Source organism: Capricornis sumatraensis, chromosome 2 (genome assembly GCF_032405125.1).
Source record: "Capricornis sumatraensis isolate serow.1 chromosome 2, serow.2, whole genome shotgun sequence".
Classification (NCBI taxonomy): domain Eukaryota; kingdom Metazoa; phylum Chordata; class Mammalia; order Artiodactyla; family Bovidae; genus Capricornis; species Capricornis sumatraensis.
In genome coordinates this window covers 10,122,999-10,137,262 of record NC_091070.1, presented here as the reverse complement: position 1 = coordinate 10,137,262, position 14,264 = coordinate 10,122,999, and the positions used below count along the sequence as shown (strand labels likewise).

At 41.4% G+C, this 14,264-nt stretch overlaps 1 protein-coding gene across 1 annotated transcript in view; it reads right to left on the bottom strand.

The window, feature by feature from the left end:
* The window catches only part of SEL1L (SEL1L adaptor subunit of SYVN1 ubiquitin ligase), a 59,179-nt gene that overhangs the window by 21,089 nt on the left and 23,826 nt on the right, over positions 1-14,264 (bottom strand). The window contains exons 4-11 of the mRNA XM_068966461.1: positions 12,650-12,817; positions 11,167-11,272; positions 10,189-10,351; positions 7,684-7,737; positions 7,533-7,592; positions 5,247-5,328; positions 4,748-4,902; positions 1,998-2,054 (exon numbers count right to left, since the gene is read on the bottom strand). Of these exons, the coding sequence (XP_068822562.1) occupies positions 1,998-2,054; positions 4,748-4,902; positions 5,247-5,328; positions 7,533-7,592; positions 7,684-7,737; positions 10,189-10,351; positions 11,167-11,272; positions 12,650-12,817 (845 nt within the window). The remainder of the gene's footprint in view (positions 1-1,997; positions 2,055-4,747; positions 4,903-5,246; positions 5,329-7,532; positions 7,593-7,683; positions 7,738-10,188; positions 10,352-11,166; positions 11,273-12,649; positions 12,818-14,264) is intronic.

The following is a 14,264-nucleotide window of genomic DNA, read 5'->3' as shown; positions in this document are numbered from 1 at the left end:
TTTTGCTCACTGCACTCTGGGTACACCAGTGCCATGTTCCTTCTTGCCTGAGGACCTAGACACATCTGTTTCTTTTGGCCTGGGATGACCTTACCTCCAAGGTTCAACTTAAATGTCAACCACATTTCTTCAGAGACAAGTGCTACTTTCCAGTCAGGAACCCACCACTGGACACTTTAAGTCTCCTTTGTAACAATAATCACAATTTACTACACATTTGTTGGTGTGATTGTTTAAAAAAATAACATGCTTCTGTTAAACTTGAAGCTCTGCAAAGGTAAGAACCAAAGGCAAGGTCCAGCACTGTATCCTGAATGCCTCGGGTTGATTGGGACAGGCGGTACTACTCAATGCTGGTTGAGTTCATGCCATTATATATTGGGACTCCCTGGTGGCTCAGAGGTTAAAGCGTCTGCCTCCAATGCGGGAGACCCGGGTTCGATCCCTGGGTCGGGAAGATTCCCTGGAGAAGGAAATGGCAACCCACTCTAGTATTCTTGCCTGGAGAATCCCATGGACGGAGAAGCCTAGTAGGTTACAGTCCACAGGGTCGCAAAGAGTCGGACACGACTGAGCAACTTCACCTGTGTAACTGCTTCCCAGGTAGGTAGCATACAGCACTAAGAATATCCCAAAACTTGCTGTATAAAGCAAAGCAGAACACTCTTAACCAGGTTTCTGTTTTCTCACCTGACATTTTTACTCACCAGTTCATTTGGTGTGTTCACTGGCCTAACAACATGAAATGTTAATGTCTGAGAGACACTGAAGGTTGTTAAAATGCTGGCTGAATAGTATATTTTAAAAAGCATCAATATTTGGTATAGTTTCAGTGATAAATGCATTTTGTTATGATCTAATTCTTAAAGTCGATGCAATATGGTGTCTAAAATAACCTTATTTAGAACATTTAACTGGCATGGCAGAAAAACAGGGTTTCATTAGTAAGCATCGCCAGATGCAGGCAATGAGGTGGCAAACAAGGCAGACACAGCCCATGCTGTTTTGAGCCTCCTATTCTAGCAGGAGGAACAATTATACTACATACTTGACTAATTTACAATGACAAAGGCCACAGGGAATACAGACTTTCAGAACTCCTAACTGTGGTACACAACCTGTTCCTGCGGTGGGGTAGGGGTCAGGGGAGATGTGTTAGGGGAAGGGACACTGGACCTGCCTTCTGGAGGATGAGTACAAACTGTCAGGCGAAGAAACGAGGTGGGATAATAATATTCACTCTAGACAGAGGAACTGGCCTTCCAGAAGTCCCGAGACAGGGAGCTTCTTAGTATTTTCAAACACCTGAGTAAAGGTCCCTGTGCCTGTGTCTCAGAAAGCAAGGGGCTGGCGAGGGAAACAGTCCAAGGCCTTGGGGGTCCCGCCGAAGGTTTTGGCTTTCAAGCTATGGGAAATCACAGACCACTTGAAAGAAATTAAAGCAAGGGAACTGTACCATCAGACGCACAGTTTATATCTGCAGTAACCTGTACAGGTTACTGCTTAGGAAATGCACGTAGGAAATTATTCACGTAAGTGACAGATGTACTGCGGGCAGAAGGGAAGAGATGAGCAACACACGGGACAAAAAGCAGATAAAAACTGGGGACTGGAAATGGATGTGGCTGCTACAGCTGCACATGCCTAATTTCTCAAAAACTCAACACTGAGGTCTCCTCAGTTCTAGGAAATACCTTCCAGTAGGAGTTTTCAGACATATGTCTATCACATTCCTATAGAAAACCAAGACGTTGTTCTATGCATTTTTGGCAGCACTGCCAACTAGTTTTGGAATTAACAAAACCTGTCCCATCACTGCAAAGTATGACCATGTTTTTTGTTCTTCAGGTTCCTCAGGGGTTGGATCTTGAAAGCTCATTTGTGATGGTGACTCAATTTCAAAGCTTGATATTGTCACTGACTTTGCAAGAAATACATCTGGAGTGTCATAGCTTGCCACAATATGAAAAGCTTAGCCCGAAGATCAGGAAGGGTACCTGATGGTTTTGTTCTACTCCACGGCCTCCATGCAGGTGCAGCTGTCCCAGACCAACCTGGAAATGAACAAAAAGGAGGCAAGGTTTTGTAGATGGTAGCACCTGCATCTGGCCTGTAATTAAATTAGCTCAACAAGAAACATTTGGTCACAAAAAGGGTTCTGTCCATAACACAGAAAATTAAACATTTTTCTTAATTCTTTAAGATGCTACTCTACTACATTAAAAAAAAAATTAATATCTGCTTTTAGTTGCAAAACATCATTCTGAAAGAGGTGAGAAAAGGCATTTCTACACAAACTAAAGAAAAGTTCAAATCTTTTGAATTACAGGGTGTTCTTCAGGAAGTGAGAAAATTATCCTAGGAAGCTTGGAGATGAGACAAGAAATAAAGAACAACAGAAAGGCAAATCCATGAGGAATGCTATACTGGATGGACTGTATAAAAGAATAATTATCTTGTGGGGTTCAAAAATACATAGGATTAAAATACAGACAACCTCCAACCAAAGGAGGGTATGAAAGGAGAGAAAAGGAAACACAGAAAAGCAAAATAAAAACAAGATAGATAGAAAATTAAAACCCAAATGTGTCATTAATTACTTAAAAGACTGTCAGAATAGATTTCTAAAAATGAACAAAACTAGTCATATGATACCTATAAAAAACATACCTTAAACATCAGAAGGTTGAAAGTACAAGACAGAACATATTCCATGTAAATACTAACCGAAAGAAAGGGCAGCTATGTCAGTATTAAGCAAGTCAGTGAGTTAAAGTCACTCAGTCCTGTCTGACTCTTTGCAACACCATGGACTATACAGTCCATGGAATTCTCCAGCCCAGAATACTGGAGTGGGTAGCTTTTCCCTTCTCCAGGGGATTGAAAGCAAAAAATATTTCTGGAGATAAAAAGAGGACATTTCATGATACAAAAGTTAGTTCAACAGAAAGATAACAGTATTCAGTCTGTATGCACTCATCATGGATTAAAATATAAAGTCAAATTGACAGAACTAAAAGAATGAGAAATCCACAGAGTGAAAAACTGCAATCACGTCGTCTCTGCACAGGACAGAAAAAGCAGACAAACTCAGTAGGGATTCAAAAGAGTTGAATAAAGAATGAAGAAACCTGATTCAACAGACACATACAGAACACTACATCCGACTGCAGAAATTCACATTCTCTTTAGCGTATGGACTATTTGCCCAAACTGACCAAGTGATGGGGGCATAAAGCAAGTCTCGAGAAATCCCAAACAACAAACAGCAAAGAGTATATTCTGACTACAATGGATTAAGAGAGACTCCATCAACAAAAAAGGCAAATAGAAAGTTCATGTCCAGTCATCCCTTGGTATCCACAGGGAACTGGTTCCAGGACCCCCTCCCCTGCACAGATACCAAAATTCTCAGATACTCAAGTCCCTTGTATAAAATGCGTACAGCCGACACACAACCTCCTGTACATGTTAAATCATTTCCAGATTACTTATAAAATTTAATGTAAATGCTATGCAAATAGTTGTGAATACTATGTAAATAGCTGCCGATGTGTAACAATTTCAAGTTTGCTTTTTGGAACTTTCTGGGGAAAAAAAAGTTCTTTTGACTATTTTTGATCCATGGTTAGTTGAATCTGTGGATGCAAAACCTGCAGTATACAGAGGGCTGACTATATGGAAATGAAGCAATTCATTTCTAAATTATATAGGAATGAAAAAAATGAATATCAGAGCTAAATATGATGAAAACATGATAGAGGTAGAATGTATTTATATCAGATATCAAGTTCTATAAAGCTATGAAAATTTGAGACGAGATTTGCATAAGACATGTATTATGCATCTGTGTAATAATGCTGTGTGTGTAATAATGCTGTGTGTGTAATAATGCTGTGTGTATTATTACTGGTAATAGCCCAAATCTGGGAAGAATAAAATGGATAAATTGTGGTAGATTCATACAACGAAATACTACATAGCAATGCAAATCAATGAATTATAGCTATGCGAAAACACATGGATTGATTTCACAAACAATACTGAACAAAAGAAGCTGATACCAAAAAAATGCCATAACACTTTTTCTTTTTTTACATAAGATTTAAAACCTGGCCAAACTAATCTACAGTGCTAGCTTCTATTAGTCTTAAAATTAATTGGAAAAGTATCTACTGCTCATCCCTATATGTTTCTAAATCAGAAAGAACTGTCAACTTAAATAAAGATGGATGGTGAAGTTCTCTTTTTTAATATCATCAAAACAACCCATGACACAACAAATCACACATGATACTTTGATGTATGCCATACAGTTTACATTAAACAGGTCTACTTCGGTCCCTGACCTTGAGAAAATTATAGTCTAAGATAAGCAAAGGAAATGAACAGTAAATAGCTCTGAACAGCATCTGAAATTACAAGTGTGCCAGAGACTTTCTGTTCAGAGGAAGTGACAGTTCTTATCTTGGTGACACTAGTAAGAGCCTTCGTCACCACTGTGGTGTTGCTCCATTGGAGGAACAGTTTCCAACCGCGGAGCACACTGGAGTCACCCGGCCAGCTTTTAAGGCACCATCAATGCCTGGGTCACAACCCAGACGAATCCAAATGGAAGGTCTGGAGAGTAAATGGGACTTGTTTCTAGCCAATAATAGCTCCGTGAGACCATCATGGCTCCGAGTGCTTGCCCCAGAGGCTGTCACACACAGGGCCGTGACCTTGCACGAGACCCTGAAACACATACCTGGGCTTGCACGTCCCCCTTTTCAGCTAAGAACTGGTAATACTGAATCAAGTCTTCCTCGAGCATTCCGCTGTTCATTCCTGGGTTTTCGACCTCATCAGGCAGCCGTATTCTCTGCACCACTGAGCCTCCCGTCAGCGAGATATCACTAGCAACTGAAACAGGGACAAAGCAACATGGGACGAAAGTCAGAGGGGTGGTCCCACAGTGAGAAGTACCGTTCCAGCTCCAAGTGCCAACAGACATTGTGTTAAAGGAACTTTTTCTGTTGTGGTCTATGGAGTATGAAACAGTCACCTCAATGAAATTCAGTTTCTTTCCCACACAATACTAAGAAGTGGAATCCAAAGCAAATTTTAAAAAAGCACTTCCTAATCAACTAGCGTAAAGACGGTTCCACTTGAGCGAGCCAGTCACAGTATTTCAAGTAGTACAATAGATTTAAAATTAAGTCTGGTTTTTTTTTTTTGGTAATGTAAAAGGCAAAAAAAGCAAGTACCATGATTGGCCACAAGACGATAATGAGTCAGTGCCGATTCACAGCTCTGGAGGACCCCGATGCCAGCCCAGTATCGGTAACCCTGTAATAAATACAACCTCAGTGAGAAGAGGGCAGTTTCACGTGCTTCAGTGGCATTCTAGCAGGAACAGACAAAGGTAACCATGCGCAGAGGGGAACGGTACTGTCCTTTGATACAAACACACGGCCACCTCATTTATCCTGAGTGTCACATTCTGAGGTAACTTATTCAGCAACTTTTAACAATCAGACTACAGCTAAGACCTGGGAAATAGATACGAAAGTTCTGAGAGCAATCAAAATAGATGCCATCTGCTTTCTATATGCAGTGTGTGCCATCCACTTTCTGTATGCAGTGTGTGCCCGTTTACCTGCATGAGAAAACTACCTAGGCTCTCGATTTTAGATGAGATTTCAATCTTACTTTAGACACAGTTTTAACAGAAATCGATTAATCTTCCAAAGCATTAATAACTCTTAAAGAAGCAACCAACTAGCAATCTAGGGGAAGACAAGAAACTACTAGAGACAGGTACAGCAGTACCAGGAATGAATGACTTCAGAATAAGGGGAAGACAGCTAATTATGAAGAAGAGAAGAGAACAGAGCTCTCTGGAGTCACACAGACTCACATAACTCCACCAACTTTAACAGTCCTCAGGGCAGAAGTGTACAATAACACGTGTAATACTACTTAACGTTCTTCGTCTGTAGCCCCTATTTAAGAAGATTGGCAAACAGCTTTAAAATGAGATTTCTGTCAGAAATACTTCATGTTTTCTGCAAATTCATCTAAAAACAATGTTTCAATGACTGTGGGAGCAATAAACATTTTTGGAGATTAGAAGAACAAATGAAAAAACTTCAAAGTTAGTGAGGAATGTTTCAGAAAGTTAGAGTGACCCTCTCATAGTTCAGGTACCGGAAAACGGTTTATCTCTGTAAGAGGACCAAGCCCAAGCTCCCTGGCATGACATCCAGCCCTTTACACAACCCCTGTCTGCCTGTCCTGGTGATGGTCTACCTGGCATTCCCTTCTCCGCCGACAGCTGCTTCTTTCTTCAGAAGGGTCTCCCTAACTCCCTCTGCTTCCCATGCCGGCGTGGGCTGGGGCCTGTCCGTGATTCTTGATGCTCCCAGGCTGCACTGTAATGGTCTCCCTACTCATGTCCCCCTTTCGAGAGTAAACGCTTGCTGTAGGCTGGCGTTAGATCTAATTGTACTAGAAGCCCAATGACAAGTATTCAGTGTTTTAGAATACACAAAGGGAAAATTATCCAGGATCCGCCCAGCAGGCCGGAAAACCAGATTTTTCTTCTTTGTTAAGTCTCATAGTCCTATCAGTGACTAGGCAGGCCTGTTGACCCCTTCTAGATTTTGGACTGGTTTCTCTGCTTTTGGTCTTATTTTTGCTCAGTCTATTCTTTTTATTTCTGCAAGAACTTAACACCTTCATTTGGAACATAGTAATGTGGGCCAGAGGCTTCCCTCATAGCTCAGTTGGTAAAAAAAAAATCTGTCCACAATGCAGGAGACCTGGGTTCAATTCCTTGGTTGGGAAAATGCCCTGGAGAAGGAAAAGACAACCCACTCCAATATTCTTGCTCGGAGAATACCATGGGCAGAGGAGCCTAGCGGGCTACTATCCATGGGGTTGGAAGAGTCGGACATGAGTTAGTGACTAAACCACCACCGCCACCACCACCAATATGGGCCAAGGTCACACGACTCTCTTAAAGTCAATTTATAAAGTAGAAGGCAGATTAAACACCTCAGCAGAAAAGAACGTGGAGGTCAGATGCTATATTTCACCACTAAGCCATTTAAATATTCAGTGCTGTCAGGTAACACATAAGAGATACTCTGTAGTAAACTTTATAGGACACTGGCTTTTTGTATAGTTAGTCCATCATCAATTTAAACATAAAATCTGCCATAATCCAATCTAAAAAATGATTCTGACAAACAATTCCAACTTAGAGAAAATTGAGAAAAGAGTCATTTATCAGATTCTTATTTTAAGGGCAATCAGCCAAACTAATCATTTTAATGAAAAATCGTGGAGTCTACCAATTTTCATCCACACGCAGATTCACCTGCTGTATCCAGTAACAGGAATTTGAAGGACATTCAAGTGAATATTGGGTCTTAATAAATATAAGTAAACTGCAATCATGAAAGCTAGAGAAGTGGTGGCCACTTGTAATGATTAATATTACTACAATTGTTAGCAATTTTATTACCTTCCATTTAAATCTTACTTACCAAAACCATGTGGGCTATTAGGTTGCCCCCAAGAGCTCCGAAAGTGTAATAAACAAGGGCCTGTGAAAGAACGAAAGGCGCTTAACTGAACGTGGGCACACAGTCACCCAATTCACACTATAGTATACAACAAAGTTTTAACAAGTGTTACCTTTGCCTGACTTGAATTAACACCAAGTCCAGAAGCATAGAGAAAGCCAAGAGCCTGAAACAAAATGATAAAAGTCATGAGTGTAAGTTTACCTAAGGCAGACACAGTTTTATGAACCATGAGAAGATGCAAGGGTCTTTAAATGCTAAAAAATGTGAAAGCTGCAAATATGCACAACTGTGGAATCAAAAAGCCTCAGAAATGCATTCAAGGTTTTATAAATTATACAATGAAATGTAAGTTTAAACAAGTAAAAAAATTTAGCTTGAAGATTAAAGACAATTTAAGAAAACCAAAGCTGAACACACTTAAATATGACTTTTACTTGATTCTTGGGGAAGAGCTACTATGAAAACAAAATGCCTCCTATATCATTACATTAAAATATTATCTATTGGACTTCCCTGGTGATAGGGAAGTCCTGCCAATGCAGGAGATATGGGTTCCATCCCTGGTCTGGGAAGATTCCACACGCCATGGAGCAACTGAGCCCGAGAGCCTAGAGCCTGTGCTCGAAACAAGAGGGGCCACCGCAATGAGAAGCCCAAGCTCGGTGGAACCAGAGAAAGCCTGTGTGTGGCAATGAAGACCCAGCACTGTCATAAATTTAAAAAACAAAATTTTCTTTCAATATATTATCTATGTAGAGGGTGGTACACAATGATAATGGGTGAGTGAAAATTGTTCAGTTGCGTCTGACTCTTTGCAACCCCATGGACTATACAGTCCATGGGATTCAGGCCAGAATACTGGAGTGGGGAGCCTTTCCCTGTCTCCTACACTGCAAGTGGATTCCTTACCAGCTGAGCCACCAGGGAAGCCCGATAATGGGTAAGGGATTACTAAAATCACTATCCTAGGAACAAAAAGAGGCAGCAAGGGGCTGAACTGAAGGGGCAAAGGGAAAAAGGTCACCTCCCCTTGCTAGAGCATACACAACTTCTCAAAAACAAAACAAAACAACCAGTCAAGCAAACAATGCACTGGTAAGGTTCTGCCCTCTGCTCTCTGAGGATCATCCTTGACGACGTGAAAGCATAAGCTGAAGTTGTAAAGGCAGGTGCTATTCTCATCCAAATCCAGGAGCTCTTCTGTACTGTCCAGTCTCCCTTGAAGTTAGGGAGGGCCACTGCGTCGGATGTGACCAGAAGGGATGCAAGCCAGTTTCAGGCCTGGTCCTTGAAAGTGTCCCAGGCTCCTCCAGTTCCCCCTTCTCCCCACATGATGGCTTGGAAGCCCTGTGTTCTGGCTGGAGGACAGCTACACGATGGAAGCAGCCTGGGTCCCGAGCCACCATCCGAATAGTGGCTCAGGCAGGAGCACTGCACGGGACCTGGCGCGAGCAAGAGATAGCGCCTCGTTGTGTGAAGCCACTGTGATTCTGCTGCTTTGTTTCATCAGCAAGCATTAATTACAGTGGACAGAGTACTTTGCAAGTGTAAAAAAGCACCATGGTACGGTAAGGTTCTATTATTAAAAAGACAAGAGGTTTTAAAAGTAAGGCCATTTCTCAGAATAGAATGTGTCTGAAGATGAAGAATGTATGTGTGTGTATATTATCATATGTGAAACAGATCACCAGTCCAGGTTCGATGCATGATACAGGGTGCTCAGGGCCGGTGCACTGGGATGACCCTGAGGGATGGGGTGGGGAGGGAGGTGGGAAGGGGGTTCAGCATGGGGGACACATGTATACTCGTGACGGATTCATGTCAATGTATGGCAAAAACCACCACAATATTGTAAAGTAATTAGCCTCCAATTAAAATAAATGAAAAAAAAAAAAAAGAATGTATGTGTGAATTTAACCTAAACTCATTTCGAAGGGGGAAAAAGCCTTGAAAACAAAGGGGAGCAATTAACACATAACCTGTTTATAAACCAAAACCAAGACTATCTAAGAGTTGCAGACTGGTTAGCAGTCCTATAGAAAACAATGGTAACGATGCCTATTATTATTTACATAGCCTGAAAACAGACTTCCTCTGTGACCAGAAATTTTATCTTTAAGCAAATCCCACACCATTGCTAAATCTTTATTACTGAAGGCATTTTTTTTTAAAGTGGGCAAAATACCTTTATAAGTAGGACAAAAGACCCAGAAACCATAAAAAAGATGAATAAACTCAACTACATAAAACTGCTTATTTTACATGAAAACACTTAAACAAAATGAAAAGACAGTATAAAGCATACAGATAAACAGGTGGGTGCAGAGGTACTCAGGGCAAGGCCCGTAAGGTTCCTAACCACAGGAGCGTCCATCCCCACAGAGCTGGGTGCAAATATAATTTTGGCAAGATGCAATTGCAAAAATGCCTTAATGACTATAAATGTTCTCAGATGAAGAAAAAAAGACTGTCCAAGAAGACTGGTAAAATAACTTGCCACAAAATTAACATTTACAGTCTTACTTGTTTAAGGAAGTCAGGGCAACGAGAGTATCAGGCTGTTAAAATAAAGCAGCACCGCGTGCAGAGAGATCTCCATAGAGAGCACACTCACAGTTTGTCCCTTTGGAGAACCTTCCTCGGTCAGCTTCTCAAACATCTCTTTTGCTGCTTGGATATTCTGTGTCAAGTAATCACCGAACAAAAGAGCATAGGATACTCTCTCCAGCGCCTTGGTGTGGTTCATGCTTGCTGCCTTCTGAAGATACCGATAAGCTCTTTAAACACAAGTAACGAAAAAACAAATTAGCAACATTTTGGAATTACCATTAAAATTTGTTTTCAAGATCTACTAAAATGTAGCTTAATTTCCTTACTGTACAGAACTCTTTTGATATTTTTACTAAAGCAGTGTCACTTACAAAACATTCTGGCTACTTTCGTTTTTACCTAGGATACCAGTTCTGTTGTTAGAGTATCTTGGAATTCTAATTATACTAACAGTAATCCTGAAAAGTTCTATTAAGAAAGTTAACTTGCTTTGCAATGTCAGAACAGTAATAATATGGTCTCCAGTAAAAAAATCCAATGATGACCACTACAACTGTCTTTAAAATCTTTGCACAGACTATAGCAAAAATCAGCTGAAATTCAGGGGACATAAAATGTTAGAGGACAATCACTTGTTTTATGTTCCTTCATTTCTAAATTCTAGACTTTGTCTGTAAGAAAATTACAAAGCAAAAACAAAAAACCCCAGAAAACATCTGACAACAATTCCTTTTGTTTTGTCACTTTGAATTCTGAATAGTATGTGTTCCTGGCACTGAGAAATGACTGCAACTTAATCATCTACTGTCATTTGCTCGTGGTTCATTCTTAGGACTGGTATTTATGACCTGTTTATCCCAACAAGCTAAAATCTGATAAAAGTAATGTCCCTAATGTCCATATATATCATATTAAGTTTTCTTGTAATGCACCTTAGGAAATCTTTTTATCTCTGGCAGTACGTTCCATTTAAAAAGCGCTCAGCCATTATCTCAGCAAGGGCCTAGCTCAAAGGAAGGATGGAGTGGGCCGTGCAACCTACTCTCTTTTTTGGCTTTTCTTGTTGCTTCCATTGAGGATTTTCATCCCGGTCTGGTACATCATTTCCGCTTCCTGCATTTGCCGTCTTTTTGCAGCCTCTTCTTCGGCTGAAAACAAAATGTCAGTTGCATTTACATGGATAATTCTCCACCAATTACTTGTCAGACATCAGAACATATTCCTTCTCTTGGGTGGGCATGCAAACACGATTCATGATTGTTCACCATTTCAAAATCTGACTCTAAAGATACATGGTTTTAAGTATGGCCTTTATCTGATAAAAGACAGGACTCAGGGAAACAAAACTCATTGAAATCACTTTCTTTCAGAGAAAGCACTCTCAGTCTGCTTTTGGAGGTACTTTTCTGCTAGTAATTCTAACTTTGAATTCACTTTAACTAAAATTTCACAAGGAGCTTATGATTATATATGCCAAGGTCAGCTAACACTAGGACAGGAAAAAACAGTCAGAAAAATATTATTACTGTTGAAGAACACTTCCGCCTCACCTGAACTGTTGTATATTTTTACAAGGAAAAAGTATTTGACTAATTATGCTAAAAAGTTAATAAAAATTTGATTTTTATTAACTATAGATCTCAATTTAATGTTCAAGTTGTCTATTTTTTCCTATACACTAACATTAATACAACCTTGAAAACAACAGAATTATCATAAATTTCGCAAAAGTTATTTTGTTATGGTAATATAGCATTTTAATAGAAATCTGTAACTCATCAAATGACAGATGTATGAATATTTCATTAGGACTAATATTTATAGAAACAGAAGTGAGCTGTTTTTATAATACAAAAAAAATCTGATGTATTAAACTGGAGCATTTAATCATATTGGCCTACCTCCAAAGATGAACCATATAAGATGTCATATTCTAGGAGAGCCTAAATATTCTACCAGAGCCATTACTGTCATCTGGTATCAACTGAGATGTGTTCAAGGTTTTCTGTTGCTCTTTATCTTGAGCAAGTTTTTCCTGAAAATACAGCTTGCCTTTAGAAGTTAGCCCCTTTGTACTGACATGAACACTTAGGACAGTTAAACAGACTATACTTGTCAAATGTTAACTTAGCACAGTGCATTTCACTCAAGGATTTAGAAAAGGAATTCTGTTTTCCTTTTAACCACTATTAATTAACCTTTACTATAATGTTCTGTATCCTTTGTTGCCAAAAAAACGTTTCATGTTAATTAATTCAGTACCCTGCCTGAGAGTCTTCAGAACAACCTATGTACACGAAAACCACCTCGACGTAAGGCACATGTGTGACAAGCTGCCGGGTGATGGCCTGGAAGTGGGGACACGGCCCCCTTCCTGTGCTGACGTCCAGGCTTTAAGGGACAGCCACAGCATCAGTGCTGACCACTTCTCCGCGAGGGAGAACACAGACAGCTACCAAAAGGGCTCGAACTGCTGGCCAAGACGCCGCACAACATGGACCTGCCTTCTGCTGAATGACACTCACTCTCACAGAAGCCCCACTTCTCGTCCGCCTTGTAGTCGTAGGTGGTGGCACACCACAGCCTGCCGTCTTCCCTCCCGTCCGAGGTGCACTCGTCGTATTCCTTATCCAGGAACAGGAAAGGGAAGTGGCAGGGCTCCCCGTGCGCTGTGCCTTCAATGGCGGTCAGAGCTGGAAAGGCAAGGAAGACATGGAAGCACGGGCAGCACGTCTGCTATTTGTGGCTTAACACTGAAGATGTCAGCTATGAGAACCCAGAGACACAGACGCGTGATTTGTAATGGGGAACATAAAAGAGCCAGCGCTGATTCTGTTCGGGGACGACGAGAAGGTCAGTCAACTCAGTGAGCGTGGCTAGCTACCTAGCTCTACATCTAGGTTAGAGTTCTGACGGTCTTGAGATAACAACCTTAGAAGGTCAAAAGTCTACTGAGAACAGCCGCTCAACTAGTGAGCAAAGAATAAAGCAAACGCAACTGAATCAGTTCCACTGCTCAGCACAACTCTTTTATTCCCCCATCTGAATGCTGTAAGTCAGTTTCTTCTATAATATAAAGTTACACAGTGAAACTGCTCCCCCAGGCCAAGTTAATCACTCACATACTCCTCTGTGATCCCACAGCGTTTTATTAGAGGACTTATCATCGGCTCTGAGCTTCTTTCTTCACCATACTCTGGCTCTCATTAGACTCTGAGCTTGTTAAGGGAGAAACCGTATCTCTAATTTGTTCTCTAAGTTCTTTCCACGTATCTCCCAGGCGCTGGGAATTATGCCAGGGGCTGGAAACGAGGGGGAGCAGAGGTCTCCGCTACAGAGAACCTGCTGCCTTACCAGTAAGGGAGACATTAAACGAACGTACGACCGATGTTTCGGAGAGGAAAGCCTCCCCGTCAGTAACTGAAGTTTACACTGAACCTCGAGGGTGTCCAGGAGGAGGTGGCGGACGGAATGCTCCAGGATGGGGTGGGGAGAACCACTGCAGGCCAGGGGAAAAGTGTGTGTTAAGAATCAAATGAAAGAGAGCACAGTGTGTAAGAGAAAATCAAGTTCATCATCTCAGAACACATAGAGTGAGTGTCACAGGGGGAAAGAGAAAAAGCCAGAGGAGCATCAAGAAGCCAGACTAGAGAGGTCCTGACAAACCTTACTAAGGAATTCAGATTTCATCCTGAGGACAATGGAGACTCACGAGTTCAATGAAGGAGTGACATGCTCGTCCTTACACTTTCGAGAGTGGACAATGGAATGCCAGGCTGGAGGCCGTGACCAGTTAAAGGCTGTGACAATGGTCTAATCGAGGGGTGAGGACAGCCTCAAGAGGACAATGGAATGAAAACAGCAGATGCACTCAAGTGATGTGAAGGAAACAGAGATGGTCCTACCTACTGACTAGGTGTGCAGATGAGAGCAGAGCGAGCCCAAGGGAGGTGCCCAGGCTCCAAGGCTGCAGGATGAGTGCGGGGTTGTCCCTACCAGGACGGAGCACACTAAGGGAGGAGCAGGTGACTGGGCAGGGATGGATGGATCAGGAGAGAGGCTGATTAAGCTCTGCTCCTGCTACGTTCAAGGCAGCTAAGCAAAACAAGCGAAGATATCTCAGACACCTTCTCAGCTGTA